This window comes from Aythya marila, assembly GCF_965140915.1.
Source record: "Aythya marila genome assembly, chromosome: 20".
NCBI classification, from domain to species: domain Eukaryota; kingdom Metazoa; phylum Chordata; class Aves; order Anseriformes; family Anatidae; genus Aythya; species Aythya marila.
This window is the reverse complement of record NC_139061.1, coordinates 3,364,430-3,381,043: the sequence shown is the minus strand read 5'-3', so window position 1 is coordinate 3,381,043 and position 16,614 is coordinate 3,364,430. Positions and strand designations below refer to the sequence as shown.

The following is a 16,614-nucleotide window of genomic DNA, read 5'->3' as shown; positions in this document are numbered from 1 at the left end:
TGCCATGAAGTCTTTTTTTTTTTTTTTTTTCCCTCCCGTTTATTCCCCTTCTCCCCTTCTAAATCCGCTGTCGCTGCTGTTCGTGACCATAACTGATTAAACGAATTACAGCAATATTCTCCCCCCCCCGAGATGAAGACCCAGACGCATCACTTGGGCCACGTTTGTGCTGCCCCTGGGGGGGAGGCAGAGGGACGAGGGAGCTGCAGCTCGCGCTCGCCGCGGGGCCGCCACCAGCCCCATCCTCTGGGGCCGGCTCCTCAGCACCACCAGCAGCACCGACCTCTCTCTAATAGCAGCAATTTATCATTATAATAATTAGGGTGCTCGGAAACGCGTGCAGGCAGCGTGATCAAAATAAGGCTGCTGTCCACCAGCGCTCCCAGGGGGGCCCAGCAGCGAGCGGTGCTGCGGCCCTGGGCCGTGTCCCTTCCCGGCGGGGCCTCCAGGAGATGCACGGTCCGAGCCCGCTGTCCTGGCTGGGACGTGGGTGGCATCCCTGCCCGCACGGATGTCCCAGCTCCTGGTGGCTCTGTGGCACCCAGCTGCTCGAGGGCTGCCCGAAGCCTGCAGGTGGCCGGGCCCCTCGTCCCCCAGCCCTCAGGACAGGGCGCTTTTGGCGAGCCTTTTGGGTTCCCTCCCCAACATCGTCCCCGGGGACAAAACTCCGCCGTCAGCTTTGCTCGGGCAGGCAGCGCTGTTAAGAAATGTCAGCTGCTTTTAAGAGGATTTTTCTGGGTCAGTGCTGGCGTGGTGCAGCAGAAGCCCTGGCACTCATTGCTCTGCCAGCCAGAAGTGCCCGTGTGGCCCCAGCGCAGCCCCACTGTCCCCTGCCACTGTCCCTGTGCGAGCAGCCAACCCAGGGCAGGTCTGGGACGCAATTTCTGCAGTTTGGTCATTAACATTTCCCTAACGAGGAGTTGTCCCTGCCCTCATCAGCTTGTTTGGTGCCCTGCTGAGTGCGCCCATCCCTCCCGGGCACCGGCAGAGATGCCCCGATGGAGACAAGGGGGCCAAACCCCACTCTTTTCCCCCTGCTTTATCCGGCACGGATTTGCATGCAGCTGACTCCTGCAGGTCGGATGCAGGCGTGAATCAGAGCGGGGCGGTGAGCCGCTTCGGTTCTCGCTTTGACTTTCAGCCCTGCTTTTAAGCAGGGTTTAATCTCGGCCCAGGAGGCACCGGCACCGCGCGCGGGGCTGCCGGGCGGCTGCGGTTTTTGTCTGCGCAGCAAATCGAGTTACGCACAGGCAGCTTCATTCATATTCCTCGGCTCGCCCTGCCCGGCTCCTTCTAATCTCGCCTCATTAGAAATTCCCCGGCCCCTTTTATCTGCTCGCAGCTTCGAGCACATGATTCACGGTCTGCTTTGAATGGCTCGCCAGCGTTCTCCTCTCCTTTCGCCATCCTTTCTTTGCAGGTTTCAAGCCGGGCTGTGTGGCGCTCTGCATCTCCCCCTCCCCACGTTTTTGGGTGCTGCGGGCGCGATGCTGTACCCAACGTGGGAGCAGAGAGCTTGGTGCGGGGCGAGCCCCTGCCTCAGTTTCCCCCGCAGCATCGGCATCACCCTGGGTCGTGTCCCGTGGGTGCACCCCTGTGCAGGGACCTGGCACTGTCACTGCACATGTGGCTGGGCCCCACACAGAGCTGTGTGGGGACACCGGGTGTTGGTGCAGCGGGATGGGACATTTCCCCGTGCTTATCTTCTCCACCTCATTCTGAGTAGCTGGATATTGTGGCTTGGCTTGAGCCAGTCCATTTTTCCCCTTTTTTTTTCCCCATTTTACAGCAAGGGATGGAGCTCCTGGGGCTAAGCTCCTTTTTGGCTGCAGGGTCCCTGCTCCCACTGGCTTTGACCCCCAGGACCCCAAACCCTCTCCTGAGCGGCTGTTTGGGTGACACCCCATTGCCTCAAACCCCTTTGAGACCAAAACAAAAAGGAAAAAAAGACAAAAAAAAAAAAAAAAAACTAACGAGACTTTTGCTTTCTCCCCAAACCGAGCTTGTTGGTGGTGAGCGAGGTGATGGCAGAGCACCCCGTGGCTTTGGTGCACCCTGAGGACACCTTTGGGTGCCAGCTGCTCCCCTGGGTGCAGGGAGAGCCCCTGGGGATGGGGAGCGCGGGGTGGCTGGCGCGGCGTCCTCATGGGGACACGTGTGTCACCCCTTCTGCTCCATATCCTCCCCCTTGGCACAGCCACGACCCCCTTTGGGCAGGGTGTCCCTCGTGGTGGTGGCCCAGGGCTGGAGGTGACCCCGCTGGATCCGCCGGGCCCGGTGCTGCCGGGACGCGTGGCGCTGGCGCCGGGGTTTGGTTACGGCTTGGCAGCGAGCGCGGGTAGCTGCTTTTTCTGCTCCTGGCAGGGATGAGCTGATTCGCACGTGGGTGTCTTCCGCATGCCTTTGATTTTCTGCTTCTCCTCTTGCTTCTACCCACCCGCGTGCAGGGCGGCTCCACACCGGAGAGATGGGGCCGGGGGCGTGGGCTGCCCCAGCCCCGTGCTGTGCCTCGGTTTCCCCTGGCATCGTGGTGGTGCCGCATCCCGGCGCGTGTCCATGGGGCAGGGGGACCCAGGAGGAGCAGCAGCACTGACAGCAAGCTGAGTGCTTGCTCAAAACCCATTTCTCTTTCTTTTTTTTTTGGCAACTTTCATCATTTTTTTTTGCCATGAGGGGCACGCGCCATCAGAGCTCCTGTCAGTAACACAACACCTTTTTTTTCTTGTTTCCAGGTGAATATGGCACTGGCAGGGAAGCCTCTAGACGTGACCCTCAGCAGCTCCAGGCCTGAGCAGTGGAACATGGTTTTCCCCCAGAAAGACGAAATCATCACCAGCTTAGTGTCTGCCTTAGACTCCATGGTAAGAGGCCGTGGGCACCAGCGCGCGGCGTCCCCGTCCCCGTCCCCTCCCTCCCATATTTGCTACTTCCACCCACCAAGGGCATCGCTGCAGAGCAGGGCTGACGGCCCCGGGGCTCTCAGGAGAGGATGAGGAGGAAAAAACCTCCATCACCCAGCCCGTCACGTTCCCCTCTGCTGTGGTAAAGCCCGTGGAGCTGCAAAACGCAGCGCGCCCCGTCCCGATGCCCTGTGGACGGGGCTCAGCCCCAGCTCATCCCAGCTGCGCCGTGTTTCCCCATTAATATTTATGCCGGTGTCAGCCGAATGTAGGGGCTGGATTGTGTTTTTTTTTTCTTGCTGTTTTACCGATGTTACCGTGAGCTTTTACACAACAGGAGAACAATGGCTTTTATCTGGGAGAACAAAGAAAATAACTTTCATATCTTTTGACGTAGAATTCCCGGTGGAAGCCTTGCATAAGTCAGGCGTGCTTACATAAACAAGATAACTGGTGGGATTAATTCTCGTGGACCAGAGCTAATCTTATTTTTAACTGTGAGTGTGATCAGGAAGGGAAAGTGCGTGTGTGGCAACAAATACCTAATAAAAAGCAGCGTGCTAAGTAGCCCTCCCCTTTAAAGCCCAGCAGCCAAGGTATTCACCTCGAGTGCATTTTCAGCTCTGTGCAGGCAGGTGTTTTTCCCCCAAACAGTGATTTCCTTCTTTTTGACCACCATCACCACATTAAAGAGCAGGTTCCCCGGAGGCGACGCACCCCACGTGGCTTTGCTACACGCGTGCCATCCTGTACAGCAAATCGTGGTGTCATCGTCGGGTGCCTGATGAGTGCACATTGCACAGCCTCTGAGCCTCGCCTCCCGCTGCAGGTTTCCTGGTTCCTTTTTGCAGGTTGAGCTTCCCTGAGCAAAATACTTCAAGTTATGTTGGGTTCTTGAAAGGAGGCTTCTAAAAAATAAATATTTTGGTGATGTGATTAAATACTCCCTTCCCGAAGAGGCTGAGCAGGAGGTTAAATGGCAGATTGAGTCTGCTTTAAGCCCAAGTCCATCAAAATCACTGCAAAAACATGCAGGGGGACTGCGAGAAGGTGGTGGCCGTGGTGGGGTTTGGCCCACAGGCAGCTGCTTTCCTGCTCCATCCCTGCCTGCCCGCGACTCGCAGCATCCTCCAGCTCACTGGGTTGTGCTTTGGGCCGCCTGCGCTCACTTCTCATCATCGTTTAAGGATGGAAGTGGGAAAATCCCCAGCTAAATTCAGCGCCGTGGCTGCTGTCCTCGTGGCGTTGGTGCTGTGGCTTTGGGGATGGGACTCAGGCTGCGGGCGCTGCGTAGCAATCAGAATGAAAAATAATAAGAAAAATGCACATTACACGTGTGTTATGTATAGCAGGAAACGCACATTACGTAAAATGGATTAATGGAGGAAGTTCTTTTCCATCTCTAATGTTTTGCATAACTGTACAAGAAGAATCACTCGGCTAATCCAGACTTTGACCATATTAGTGTTCTGTAGCCGAAATAAGATTCCCGTGCTCCTTATTATATTAGGGTTGGTGGAAAAATACAAGTTGTTGGGTTTGCTTTTTTAACAGGAATGTTTTCTTCTAAAGAAATACTATGGAATGGTTACTTTTAGGGGAGGAAAAGTAGAAGGTTGGAAATGCTTTCAAACCAAACCAGCTGCTTTTTGCATATCTAAGCCACGTCCCTTTATAGGGTCGTAAAGTTGCCAAAGTGTTTATAGCGTAGGAGGTACCATAAACACCATGATATTTGGGCCAACACAAGAATATTATTGATGATGGATGCGGGTGGCTGACGTGAGGCACCGCTCCGGCTCTGACCCGGCCGCGTCTCCGCAGTGCTCCGCGCTCTCCAAGCTGAACGCCGAGGTGGCCTGCATCGCCGTGCACGACGAGAGCACCTTCGTGGTGGGCACCGAGAAGGGCAGGGTCTTCCTCAGCGCCAGGAAGGAGCTGCAGGCCGACTTCCAGAAGTTCTGCCGTGAGTATCCCGGGCGGGAAGGGGGAGCGTGGCGGGGCGATGTGCTCGGGTTCGTTAATTGTGTGTTCGAGGACGTGCTGGTTGCAGGAGCTTGGTGCTCCATTAGCTCAGGACCCCAAAATTGCACAAAGAAGCTGTGGTTGGGGGGAATGGGGTGGGTGGGAGCTTTTTCCAATGCATGCCCCGACTCCTCTCCAACGCATCCTTTGGTCAGTGAGGTCTGGGGCACGGCCGTCTTGGGGAATTCGCAGAAATCGGTTCTTCCAGGGAACAGCCAGGAGCCAAGGGTTTTCTTCTGCTTTTGGAAAGACAGGAGCGGTTATAGGGAGCTGAGAGTGCTGGTTGTGAGGCTGTTTACTTTTGGGGGACAACAGAAATGGAAGGACACCTTGAGTGTCCCAGGTGCCACCACCCACTGTGCCCTGACCTGCGCATGCTGTCCTATATGTAGGCCCTACAAAAACAAACCAAAAGGTGAGGGGAAAGGTGAGGACCTGAGGTTTGGCATCATCCCTATCAGGCCAGCTGGAGCTTGCCCCCAGTGGTGGGAAGGGAGGTGGTTTTGGTGGCGCTGGTGAACCCCAAGCTGGGGAGAGGTGACCCAGAGCCCAGAGCAGCAAGCGCGGCCACCACGCGCAGTGGGACATTGGTGGGGGCGAGCAGCCCGCGTCTGCGTGCACACATGGCCTGGTGTTGATAGAAACCATATTCGTGCTTAATCCGTTAGAGAAATTGCTCAAGAACGGTTCATCCTAGTGAAAACATGAGTGCTGTAAAGCTGCCAGGGTCACTGTCTGCTTGGATGATTCGTTGCACATGTGCCGGGCGAAGCGGCTCTGCTCGCCCGGAGCGGTCGGATTTGCAGCACAGCTTCCCCGAGCGCCTCGGCTCTCCCGGCCCTGCTCCTCCATCCTGCTGCGGATGGCAGGCTGACATTTCTCCCCCTGGTTGGAGCCAGCAAAGCCGCCTGCAATTATTCTCCATCTTGATGCGTTTCATTTTGCGGGCGGGTTTTTTCAACAGAGGCATTTCAGGGAAGTTTCCTGCACCGTCCGCTGGGGGTTCTGGCTCGCCGCCGCGGGCAGAAGGCAGGAGAGGAGCTTAGTGGTCAGTGCAAGGGAGCAAAACCTTTAAGTTAAAGACAAACTGTGTCACCCCACAGCTCTTGTTAGCTGATGACTGCAAATCTCACTTTTGGAAGCAGAGCCACAAATCTTGTGCTCACTGACCTCCGACTGTCCTGGGTGAGCCTAAAGGTACTGAGGCGCTCAGCATCGGGTCAGAGTTCCCCTTGCCTTTGGTTTAATTTACACCTTTGTGAAAATGGAATTGTAACATCTGGTACAAACCATGAAATCCTGGCGGTGGGCTTCTGACAAAGCGGCTGATACTCGAGACAGGGTGAAATGCGATAACTCTGTCTTGAATTATAAATGGCCGAGGCTCAGCTCCACTACATAAAGCTCTTACAACTGGCATGCATCGTAAAGCATCCCTGGAAATGCCTCTGATTTATAGTCTAGCTGCCCCCTTAGAAAGGATCTGAAATAATCTAAACCAGACATCACCGGGAGATGTAAGAAGCCTCTTATCTGCCGGGCTGTGCTCCTCCGGGCACACAGACCTCACTCGAACGCCCTCATTTATCTGGAACTCTGGCTCAGCCTTTCCTGATTCGCAGGGGGACTTGACAATTATAAGGATTGATGCTAATGGAGGTGTGTTTGTGCCTCGACAGGAGGGAGAGTCTTGGAAGGTGTGAATTTGGGTGGATTTCACCGTGTTTGTAAATTACCCAGGGTCTCCTCCCCATCCCTCTGGCTCCTTAAAAAATAATAAATAAATAATAAAATAAGGGGGGGGGGAATTAAGGGTCAGGGCAGCAGGTGGAGGTCTCCACTCAAGTCCATGATGGGCGGTCGAGACACTTTGCAGCAGGGATGCAAGGTGCAGTGTGAGAGCAGGGACGAGGAGGGACAGCGTGGGGGTGACACGGGGACACTCCCTGAAGCCACCCACCAGTGGCAGATTGATGCTTACAGTGATTTGTTTTAATTATTATTATTTATTAAGCCATTTGTGCTGGCTATCAGGAGAAAGAGGACACGGGCCAGCCCGCAGAGCTGGGCACGGGGCGGTCACCTGCCCTCGGTGCCGATGTCCGGGCTGAGGTGGCCGTCCCGTTCCTGTGTCCCCGTGTGCCAGGAGGGGAGGGCGAGCTTCTCCTCGAGCACCCACGCGGCAGCCAGGGCTGATCGCTGGCGAGAGCCTGTCGAGGATGATGAAGGAATTAGTCCTTTGCCACTGAAAATCCCTGGTGAATCGGTTTAGCTAGAATGGCAATAATGCACTTGTAGTGTTTAATTTTCTGTGCATTTAGAGACGCAAGGAAGTCGTTGCCGAAGATATGCTTTATTTGAGGTTTAATGGGGGAAATTAGCAGGAAATAGCTGGTATTACTGAGGTACGTGATGCTGAAGGGTAAAAAAGCCTCTGAGAAAGGCGGATTTTCTTTTTTCGGAGAGATTGAAGGCTAAGCAGATTGAAACCAGAGAAAAGAAACACACCGGCCAATTAATCACAACAGCCTCAGCGCAGCTGGGTGTGTAAAATGGGGGTGCTGGGGCGCAGGATGACACTGCTGCCTGTGCCTGCACCTTTCCCTGTGTGTCTGGGGCTGCCAGATGCCATGGTCACCTCTGCTGCTTAAAGGACTTTGCTGACACCGGGGGCTGGCAGGGGGTCCAGAGCCCATGGGACTCTGTGCGTTGGGTGGGCAGGAATGTGTGCTGAAGCTGTGCTGACTGCTTTCATCATTTCAAGTGGTCACTGCCAGGTGCTTCGAGGCTGCTGGGGGTGTTGCCTGTTGAAGCTTTTCCCACTGCAGCATCTCCCCTTTTCTTCTCTCCGCCCGCAGGAGTCCAGCAGCGGAGGGAGCAGGAGGCAGAGGCGCAGAAGAAGGCAAAGGAGTGCGGGCGAAGCATGCTCAGGGTCTCCCCGGACCAGGGATCAGACGTGTACCTCCTCAGGAAGATGGTAGAGGAAGTGTTTGATGTGCTTTATAGTAAGAACCTTCACGATTCCATTTGGGGATTTGGATGGCCCCGGGGCTCGCTGCGCTGCCAGCTCCAGCCCGCCTCGGCGAGCGCGCCCCTGCCTGCGGCTTTGGGACCGGTGGCCCCCAGCACGGTGGGACCTGCTGATGGGCAGGGGCTGCGCTGTGCTGAGAGCAGGTCCAGCCTCTGCCTCGGCCCTCTCCAGGCTGGCAATGAAAGGGGCTGCGCCCCAAACGGGTGACAACGTGTGCCACAAAAATAAAACCCCACTTTTGGGGGGAGCACCCTACCATCAGGCCAGCTGAAGGCTCTGCCGAGAGCTAAATGGGGTTCTCACGTGCGCCTTCATCCCGAACGCTGCCTTACAGCACCTCCTCAGCAGCGTGTGTCGGGGCTCCGCAGGGCCTCGCTCTCCCCTTTCCATGGCAGGCCTGCTTAAAAGGAAAAAGATGACTTTTCTCGCAGGCGGCCCCACAGCCTCAGCTCCGTGAGACGAGCTGGTGCCATTCCAGCGCATGCATCATCCCCAGCAATAAAGCTTCAGCAATTAAAATGTAGATGACCATATGGCTGCTGCTACGTAGCCCGGTGGGTTGCAGAGCTCCCTCTGGGCCCAAGCTGTGGATGCTGGAGCTGTGGCAGTGCCCGCTTCGCGCTCCGGACGTCCCCGATCGGGGATCCACGGGGTTTGCTCGCAGAGTTTTGGGTGTTAGCGGTGAGGATCGGGCTCCTCGTTGTTGTGCAGCTCCACGTTTCAGTGCCTGCTCCTACCTGCAGGCAGAGTTTGCTGCTGTTTATTTATTTGAAGCTCACCCCACCAGCGTGCACCGCGGGCTTTGCAGAAGGAAGGGAGGCAGCATCGCTTCCCCCGCCTGGGACAGTCAGGATCAGAAGCTGAGGTTTTCTGAAACCACTTAAAGGACTCGGATGAGGTATCCCCATTAAAGGGGGTGATCAAATCCTCTCGCTGCCTTTGAGAGGCTCAGCCCAAGTCATGAGGAAAGGGAAATGCAGAAGAGCCAAGAGAATGAGCTGGGGCTGGCGTTGCAGCGTGGATAGAGCCCCACGCTGAGCCGCAGGCTTCCTTTTCCTGCTGCTGCAAGAAAGCTGGCCTTTAAAGCCTCTGGGGAATATGGCAATAATCCTTAGATAATCCAAATACCTACTTATATGAGAAGCTTGACCAGGGTGCATTGGCATGGTGAGGGACAGACTAGATGGCCAGTGTGTTAGGGTGAGGCTGGAGATGCAGCGTGCAGGGTTGAGGTGTGGTGAGCGTGTGCGGGGGTTGAACGCGGAGCCCCGACAAGTCGGACACATCCCTGAGCAGAGGGGTTTGGCCCCGGCGTTACCACACGAAGGTGTAATTCTGGCTTTGCTGCTAATTCAGCCGCAGGAGCTGTTCCCATCCCCACACCTACCTTGACTCTCCGTCTCGGGAAATCTGCCGGGCAGATGCTCGCCCTCGGCAGCTGCTCGCTCCGCAGAAGGAGCTGTGGCTTGGGGAACATCTGTTGGTTTGGGGGAGAAACGCAGCTTGCCAGCAAGGCGAGCAGTGGGGCCATCGCTCCCGGCACACCCGGGGTCAGGTTTTGCACTGGGGCTGTGATGGGGCTGTGCTCGTCCCAGGGCCATCTCCCTGCTGGCTGACCAGGGGGAAATAATGCAGAAGACAGAAGGTGTCCCAGGGTGATTCTGTTCCTAATACCGACAGGACTGGTAGAAATTAGCAGTTATCTTTCTTACCCTTTTTTTTTTTTTTTTTTTATCCTTTCAGTTGCCTCCCATCAACAGGGATTGGAAACAAAAATCTTAGAAAACGCTCAGTCAAAAAGCTCGCATATTCCCTCCAGAGCTGGGTAATCTCCACACCAACAGGATGACTGATTACCGCCGGCTTCTATTAAACAGGCATTAATGATGATTATTGTCTCTCTTTAGCTAAACCGTGAGCCTCTGCGTGGCAGCGCGAGGCTTGGTGAAGGTCACTTTGACAGTAACACATTCCCCATAAAAATGTGTTCGGGGAGTTGTTGAGCTCCGAGTTGATAAGGAGCCGCTTGGGCACGGGGAGCGTCTCCCCCCGCCGCAAAGAGAGGCGCTGGTGGGAGGTGGAAAGCCGCTAACGCCGGCGCATCGAGGCAGGGAAGCTGCCGGTGCCTCCCGAGCCTGCAGAAAGTGTTCTTGCAGTGTTGTGGTTCAAAGGTTTGGTTCGAAACTTCTGTTATTGGCTTAATTAAAACATTATCCATCTCGGCTATAAGGAACCTTGATGGCTTGTGCAAGTCACACATCATTAGTTATCATGCTTTGCTTCAAAGAACATGTTGAAGAAATCACTTTTAATAAGGACTTGCTGACAGTGCCACAAGATTTCCAGGGTTTCTGTAAGATCTTTTGTGTTTGTTTATTTATTTATTTATTTTTCAAAGAGAGAAAAAAAGAAACCATTTGAAAGAAAATCACCAGTATAAAATCCCAACACTCTTTAAATGTCCCACAATCTCCTCTGCTCCTCAGCTCGGTGCTGTGGCCTGGATGGAGACCCCATGGGGCTGGAGATGGAGGAGCGAAACCTTGCCTTGCCACGCAGCCAGATGTTGTGCATCTGGCCGCTGGTTTGCCAGACAGGTCACATTCATGCACGGCTGTTCCTTCTGCTTCGTGCTTGGAGCGCCAGGTTTATTGGTTGCAGTTAGTTGGGTTGGTTTCCAGAGTAATTGCTCAGGAGAGAGCAGCTCAAGGGGCTTGGCGATTTCCCCCTGAAACACTTCAGCGGGGCCTGGTTTTGTGTCCTGTCTGGGATTCAGGCTGCCTCAAGCATCCCAGCTGTGGGGACGCGGCCTCTGTGGTAATTTTAGAAAATCTCCGCAGAGCAGCGATGCTCTCTGGTCAGCCTTCACTGCTGGGGAAGGGTTTGCTCCCGTTTGCTCTCAGCTATTTGGGGAGGTTTAGCTATCAGAGGTACCGGTTGTGTCACTGAGCCAGCCCCATGCATCTGTGGGATTTTGGGGCTGCTGAAGGGGATCATGTAGTTGAAAGTACTGATGTTCGCTCTGCCTTCCACCTGAGGACTGGAGGGAAACTGCTGGGGGTTTTCTTCTTATCTTTCCATGTGCGACGAGGCTGCCTGACAGCAGCAGGGCTCAGAGTGCTTTCTTTTTTTCCAAGAGGTAAAGTAAGAAAAAAGGCTGAAAATAAGATTTGCAGAATATTTCAGTAAACGTGAGATAGAAACCCACACGAGCCCGTCCTCCTCCTTTGTCAGCACTCGGCTCCCTCTCCTCCTGCTGGTGACCAGATCCCTCGCTGCCACGGGTCCACGGGGATGCCGTGGGTGAGCCAAGTGACCCCAGTGAGGGATTTCACTGTGCAGCCCCAGAGAGGAGACATCTGCTTGTTGGCTTTTGTGAGATTTTTAATAATTAATGCTTTGAAAATTCTAAAGATCCTTAAATGCTAAGCACAGAGGTAGGAGATGGCTTCCTTCACCTACCTACGCCTAATGGTGTCTCCGTTGGGATCTCACAGCAGTGCCCGTGGTCGTGGTTTTGCTCTCGTGTTTGCTCCTTGAACCCTCCCTGGCTGCAGTCCGGAGGGTTTGGGGGTCCCTGCCCTGTGTAACTCTGCCCTTTCCCCAGGTGAAGCGGTGGGGAAGAGCAGCGTGGTCCCCTTGCCCTACGAGCGGTTCCTGAAAGAGCCGGGACTGCTGGCAGTGGCCGGCTTGCCCGAGGGGATCAGCTTCAAGAAACCCATGGAGTACGACGTGAAGTCCCTGATGGCCATTTTAGAGCACAGCCACAGCATCCGCTTCAGGCTAAAAAGGTAATTTCAGGGATCCCGGCGGGGCTGGAGGGGGACGAATCCTTGGTGTTTTGGGCCCTGTAAGACCGGTGTGTGCTGGGGCTGCTGCTGAGCACAGCCGTGCCCTCGCTGTGGGAGGACCCTGCCAGAATTTTAGCTGCGGTACACTAGGTGCTTCCTTGTCTCCAAAGAGGTTTCCAATGTAAATGTTTCAGGCTCCTCCCTAAGTATTTTTACACCAGCTGATGAGGGAGGCTGGGGACAGTGGCGGGGCCAAGTCCCCTGGCTGTTGTGGCCGCATTGTCACAAGGGGCCTGTCGGTTTGGGATGCGTTTCCTCTGAGCTCGCCTGAGTTGAAGCACCTTGGATCAATTCAGAGAAATGCTGAGCACTTGCAAATACCTCCTTTGAAGGCTCAGCACTTCTGGAAAATCAGGCTGAGATAGCTAAAAGTAGGACACGCAGAATTTGAGCTGTTTGTGTAACCGTGGCTGCCTGTCTCGTGTGAGGCATGTGTGCTTCCTTGCTACGAAATGCATCCTTGGGCTGCCTGAGGTCCCAGGGGAGCGTGCCGTGAGTCCTTGGTGCTGAGAAGGGCAATACAGTGGGTTGGTGACAGTCCCACAAATTGTTTTACTCCTTAAATGCACCAGGCTATGGAGCTAGACAGCTTTGCCGGAGCTGTAAACATTTTGAACTACCATAAGACTGCCCTGCTCTACTTAAAGAAGAAGGAAATGATGCAGGTGCCTGAGGACGCTGTAGAAGGCGAGGTGGCTGCCTTAATTTTTGAAACAATGAGTAAAAAGGAGCCAGGCAGCCCTCAGTGTACACCTCAGGGTGTCCCCTCCTGGGCATGGCCCATCTGAAGGCTCTCCTGTCCCCTTCCACACCTCTGCTCAACCAGCTTATTTATTATACTCTTGTCTGCCCTTAACATTAGCAGATGATGTGGGCAACTTCCGAAGCCTCTGTTCCCACAGTTTGGAGCTCTGCACACCCCATCTTTCTCTGAGCACCCTTGCTTTGAGCAGTTTGCCCCTTTCCAGACGCTGGGTGTTGGTGGCAGGAGCAGGACAGCAGCTCCTGGCACATGTAGGCCGCGGTGCTCAGCGCCCAGGTCACCATGGACCCGAAGGAACCTGTTTTTTCCTCTTCTTCTCCTTTTTTTTTCCCTTCAGGCCGGCGGACGAGCCCAGCAGAGAGCCGAACCCTAGCGTAGACTTGACTTGTACCTCCCTCGCTCCCAAGGGCAGCCGGGACGCTGGTGCCAACGGCCACATGGCCAAAGCCTCCGGGCAGGACGCTCCCTCCGCCGTAGCCGTGACCAATTTCTTATACGGTGTCTCGCTGCCTACGCAGATTGCCATGGACCTAAAGCAAGAGGTGTCCTCCGGTCTGCACGGGGCGACCGCGGCCAGCGAGGCGCTGCTGCCCAGGCCCTCAGGAGAGCTGAAGGTGCCTTCCTCACAGGAGTACAGCGACTGCTGTGGTAATAGCCTCGAGTTTGCTCGCAGACGAGGGCCTGGTGCGAAGCCCCACAGAGCTGAAAGGGGAAAGATGTTGTTTTTTTGGGGGGGGGGCTGGGTTGGGCTGAAAAGCGGCCTGCTGAAACCTGTGGGGTGTGTGGGGCCGGCAGGGTGTGACTGGAGGCTGGACCCCAGGCTGTGGCAGCACAAATTGGTAATAAAATTGGCCCTGGTGCTCACACAGCCCTTGCAGAGATGAGGAAGCCCCCGTGGCACTGTCCCAGCCCTTCTCTGGGTTCCCTCTCTGGGTTTGGGGGGGACACGGTGTGGCCAGGACCCCACGGGGTGGTGAAGGGGAGGGCGGGTGAAGGAGAGCTGGTGGGGTGAGGGACGTGGCACAGCTGCCCAGCCCCGGGTCACTGTCACTGGTGGGGACACCTAGGAGCTTGTTGAGGTGCCCAAAGCATCGTTCGGGCTCTTATCAGCCCTTTCTCATCTTCCCTCATGTCCAGGACAGAAATCGGCCGTCTCTGGGGGCCCTCTCATCCAGAATGTGCACTCGTCCAAGCGCATCCTCTTCTCCATCGTCCACGACAAGACAGGTCTGTGTCCCACCTCGGAAGCAGCCATTGGGCACCTCTTTGGGAAAGGTTCCCCCACCCGGCCATAAATAGTCTCCATCTGTCCCCGTGGTCTGCAGGGACCCTGCAGTGCCACCACAGATGGCAGGGAAGTCCTAGCCCTGCGTTGTGCATGGGGAGCCGGGGCACGGCTCGGGTGAGGCTCTTTGCCCAAGCTGCTGAGGGCAAACAGGCGCCGAAAGCTTTGCATGGTTTCAAAACAACTGGAACCTGCTCACCCCGGCCTGACTCTGCTGCAGTGCCCAAGGCAGGATCAGTGTGAGGAGGAGACTGCCACTTCCCCACCTCAACCCCACCCCAAGGACGTGCAGCCTAGAAATGCTGACGTGTTTACGCCAAAACCCTCGCCTCTGTGCTTAAAAAAAAAAAAAAAAAAAAAGGGTGGGAAAGTTGGGAAAGAGAAGGCATGAAAAAGCTCCTTTGTGAAATCGCTGTGCCTTTCAAAGGTTTGTTTCAGGTAGAGCTTGCTCTATCCCAGAGGGTCTTTCATTTCAGGGTTGAGATGTTTTATGGGGTCATTTCTCAGGAATCTGTTTTGCACATGCACAGCTGCAGAGGAGCTTGCTTGAGGCTGGGGATGGGGAAGCCCAGACCTTATCTGCCAGCCTGGCAGAAGCTGCTCAGGAAGGGGGAAATAATTATTTTTAAAGCAACAAAGTCTTGTTCCTGGTTCTCAACACTTCGCGCGAGAAAAGTGCATCTGCTGTGTATGAACCATATGGAAGTTCCTTATTTCTTATATTTTGTTTTGATAGATAAGTGGGACAGTTTTATAAAAGAAACTGAAGATATCAACACCCTTAGGGAGTGCGTGCAAATTCTGTTTAACAGCAGATATGGTGAGTAGGAGTTAATATCCCATTATGCATCTGCAGCTCTTGTGGTTTGCATATCATTATATAGCAATCATTTTTGTTCCCTAACACAGCAGCAGGAGCCATATGCTAGAGCTCCCTTCTCTTCTTAACACATTTAGCCCAGCAGCTCCCAGTCTGGGTGTCTGTTGAAGGTTATGTCAATATTTCCATTTGGAGTCCCTCCGTCGAGGAATTTATAACTTGGACATAAAACAGCCTGGCCTGGAGCGTGGCACGGCCAGGTCAGCGCCCACTGGCACTGCGGGTGAGGGGGAGTGGTCGCACGCAGCCGTTTTAAATTAACGTGGCAGGAAAAAAAAAAAAGGCAGATCATTGCTGTTGCTGCTTTTTGTCTGCTCGCAGAGCTTACAAGCATCTTTGGCACTGCCCTTGCCACGGGCAGCACTTTCAGGTTAGGTCCCTGGAGGTTTGGGCTTGGGAAATGGCTCGCAAATGGGCTGACAGGCTGGGGCTTGTTGCCTGTGACATCCTCATCAGGCTGTATAGCTGGGGTTTTATGTGAGCTGTGTGACTGATAACCTATATATGAGCTGTGTGACTCGTGAGCTGTACTGCTCAGCGACCTGCTGCGGGCCAAGCAAGAGATAAGAGAACAGGAGGCACACGCTCTGCTTTTCACACCAGCTTGAGTTCAAGCCCTTTCACCTTCATTTCATCATTCGCAAAAGAAAAAGCGTGCACTGCAGTGAGAGCCATGCGTTCACCTTTCAGCCGAAGCCTTGGGGTTAGACCACATGGTCCCTGTCCCATATCGGAAGATCGCGTGCGACCCTGAGGCGGTGGAAATCATCGGCATCCCTGACAAAATCCCCTTCAAAAGGCCTTGCACCTACGGCGTCCCCAAACTGAAGCGGATCCTGGAGGAGAGGCACAACATCCACTTCGTCATCAAGAGGTGGGTGGCGAGGCGGGTCACGTCCTCCCTCCATGGGAGCTGCTGCCTGTCGGGAGCGGGCTGCTCTCCGTGCAGTCCCCTGGCATCAGCTCGACACTGATGTGCTCCACGTTAACAGGGTAATTACAGCACATTTGGCTCACATTTTGGCTCGCTCACAGCACATTTGGCTGGTTGGGTGCCTTGGGAGCGCTCCGTGGGGACACAGCCATCCCCCCGACAGGCTGCATGTGCCTCGAGGGGACCGGGAATTTAAGCTCTGTTCCCTCTATGCTCAGAGGGATTGCTTTTACACCCAAAACTCATTTTAATCTTCTTTATGGAAAAGAGTTAAACAGCTATTGGACAGAGTTTCCCTCCCCCACTGCCTCTTCCAATTTCCATCCCTTTCCCTTTCTGTGAGCATGCCACGGGGTGTCTGTAGCACCATCACCCAGTCACCCTGTTGTAAGCCCATTCGGACATTGCTGGTGCCTCTCTGAGCATTCAGGTGATTCATTATTCTGAGGTGCTCCTTTGTGGACGTCCCATGTACACAACCACGAGGATGTATCACATACGGGCAGGGTGCTGGGTCTTGGTCACTTTTTTTCTGCTGGAGTAGGAGGATTGGAAGCTTCTGCTTTGGTCCCATCATCTTCTGGTAAAGCCAGCCTGTAGTAGCCTCATTTAATAAGTTAATTGAATGAAGAGAATGACTTATACACAGATTTGAAGGTGCTTCAGTTAAAAAGCATACAGTGTGAGATTGCTTGGTTGCACAACAATCTGAAAGGTTTTTTTTAGGGAATAAATAAATTGACTATTTTGACTCGCTTTAATGCTGCTCATAAATAAAACCTAAAAGTCAGTCATTACAAGCACCTATTTCTAATCCTTTTTTTTTCCCTTCCCTTCTAGGATGTTCGACGAGAGAATTTTCACAGGTATGTTCTCTGTGCCTTTGGATTTTATTGCCTGCAAATTGAAAGATTATCCAGGGGAGCAGAGTTGAAGTAACATCAT

At 54.3% G+C, this 16,614-nt stretch overlaps 1 protein-coding gene across 6 annotated transcripts in view; it reads left to right on the top strand.

Moving 5' to 3' along the window:
* The window catches only part of GTF2IRD1 (GTF2I repeat domain containing 1), a 57,559-nt gene that overhangs the window by 14,761 nt on the left and 26,184 nt on the right, over window positions 1-16,614 (top strand). For 5 of the 6 annotated variants that reach the window (XM_082776091.1, XM_082776092.1, XM_082776089.1 and 2 more), the window contains exons 2-10: window positions 2,733-2,861; window positions 4,725-4,866; window positions 7,784-7,930; window positions 11,564-11,747; window positions 12,908-13,218; window positions 13,708-13,797; window positions 14,592-14,675; window positions 15,426-15,609; window positions 16,510-16,535. In XM_082776091.1, coding sequence (XP_082632217.1) covers window positions 2,739-2,861; window positions 4,725-4,866; window positions 7,784-7,930; window positions 11,564-11,747; window positions 12,908-13,218; window positions 13,708-13,797; window positions 14,592-14,675; window positions 15,426-15,609; window positions 16,510-16,535 — 1,291 coding nt within the window. In that variant the 5' untranslated portion in view covers window positions 2,733-2,738. The remainder of the gene's footprint in view (window positions 1-2,732; window positions 2,862-4,724; window positions 4,867-7,783; window positions 7,931-11,563; window positions 11,748-12,907; window positions 13,219-13,707; window positions 13,798-14,591; window positions 14,676-15,425; window positions 15,610-16,509; window positions 16,536-16,614) is intronic. The other variant, XM_082776093.1, reaches the window with a different exon arrangement.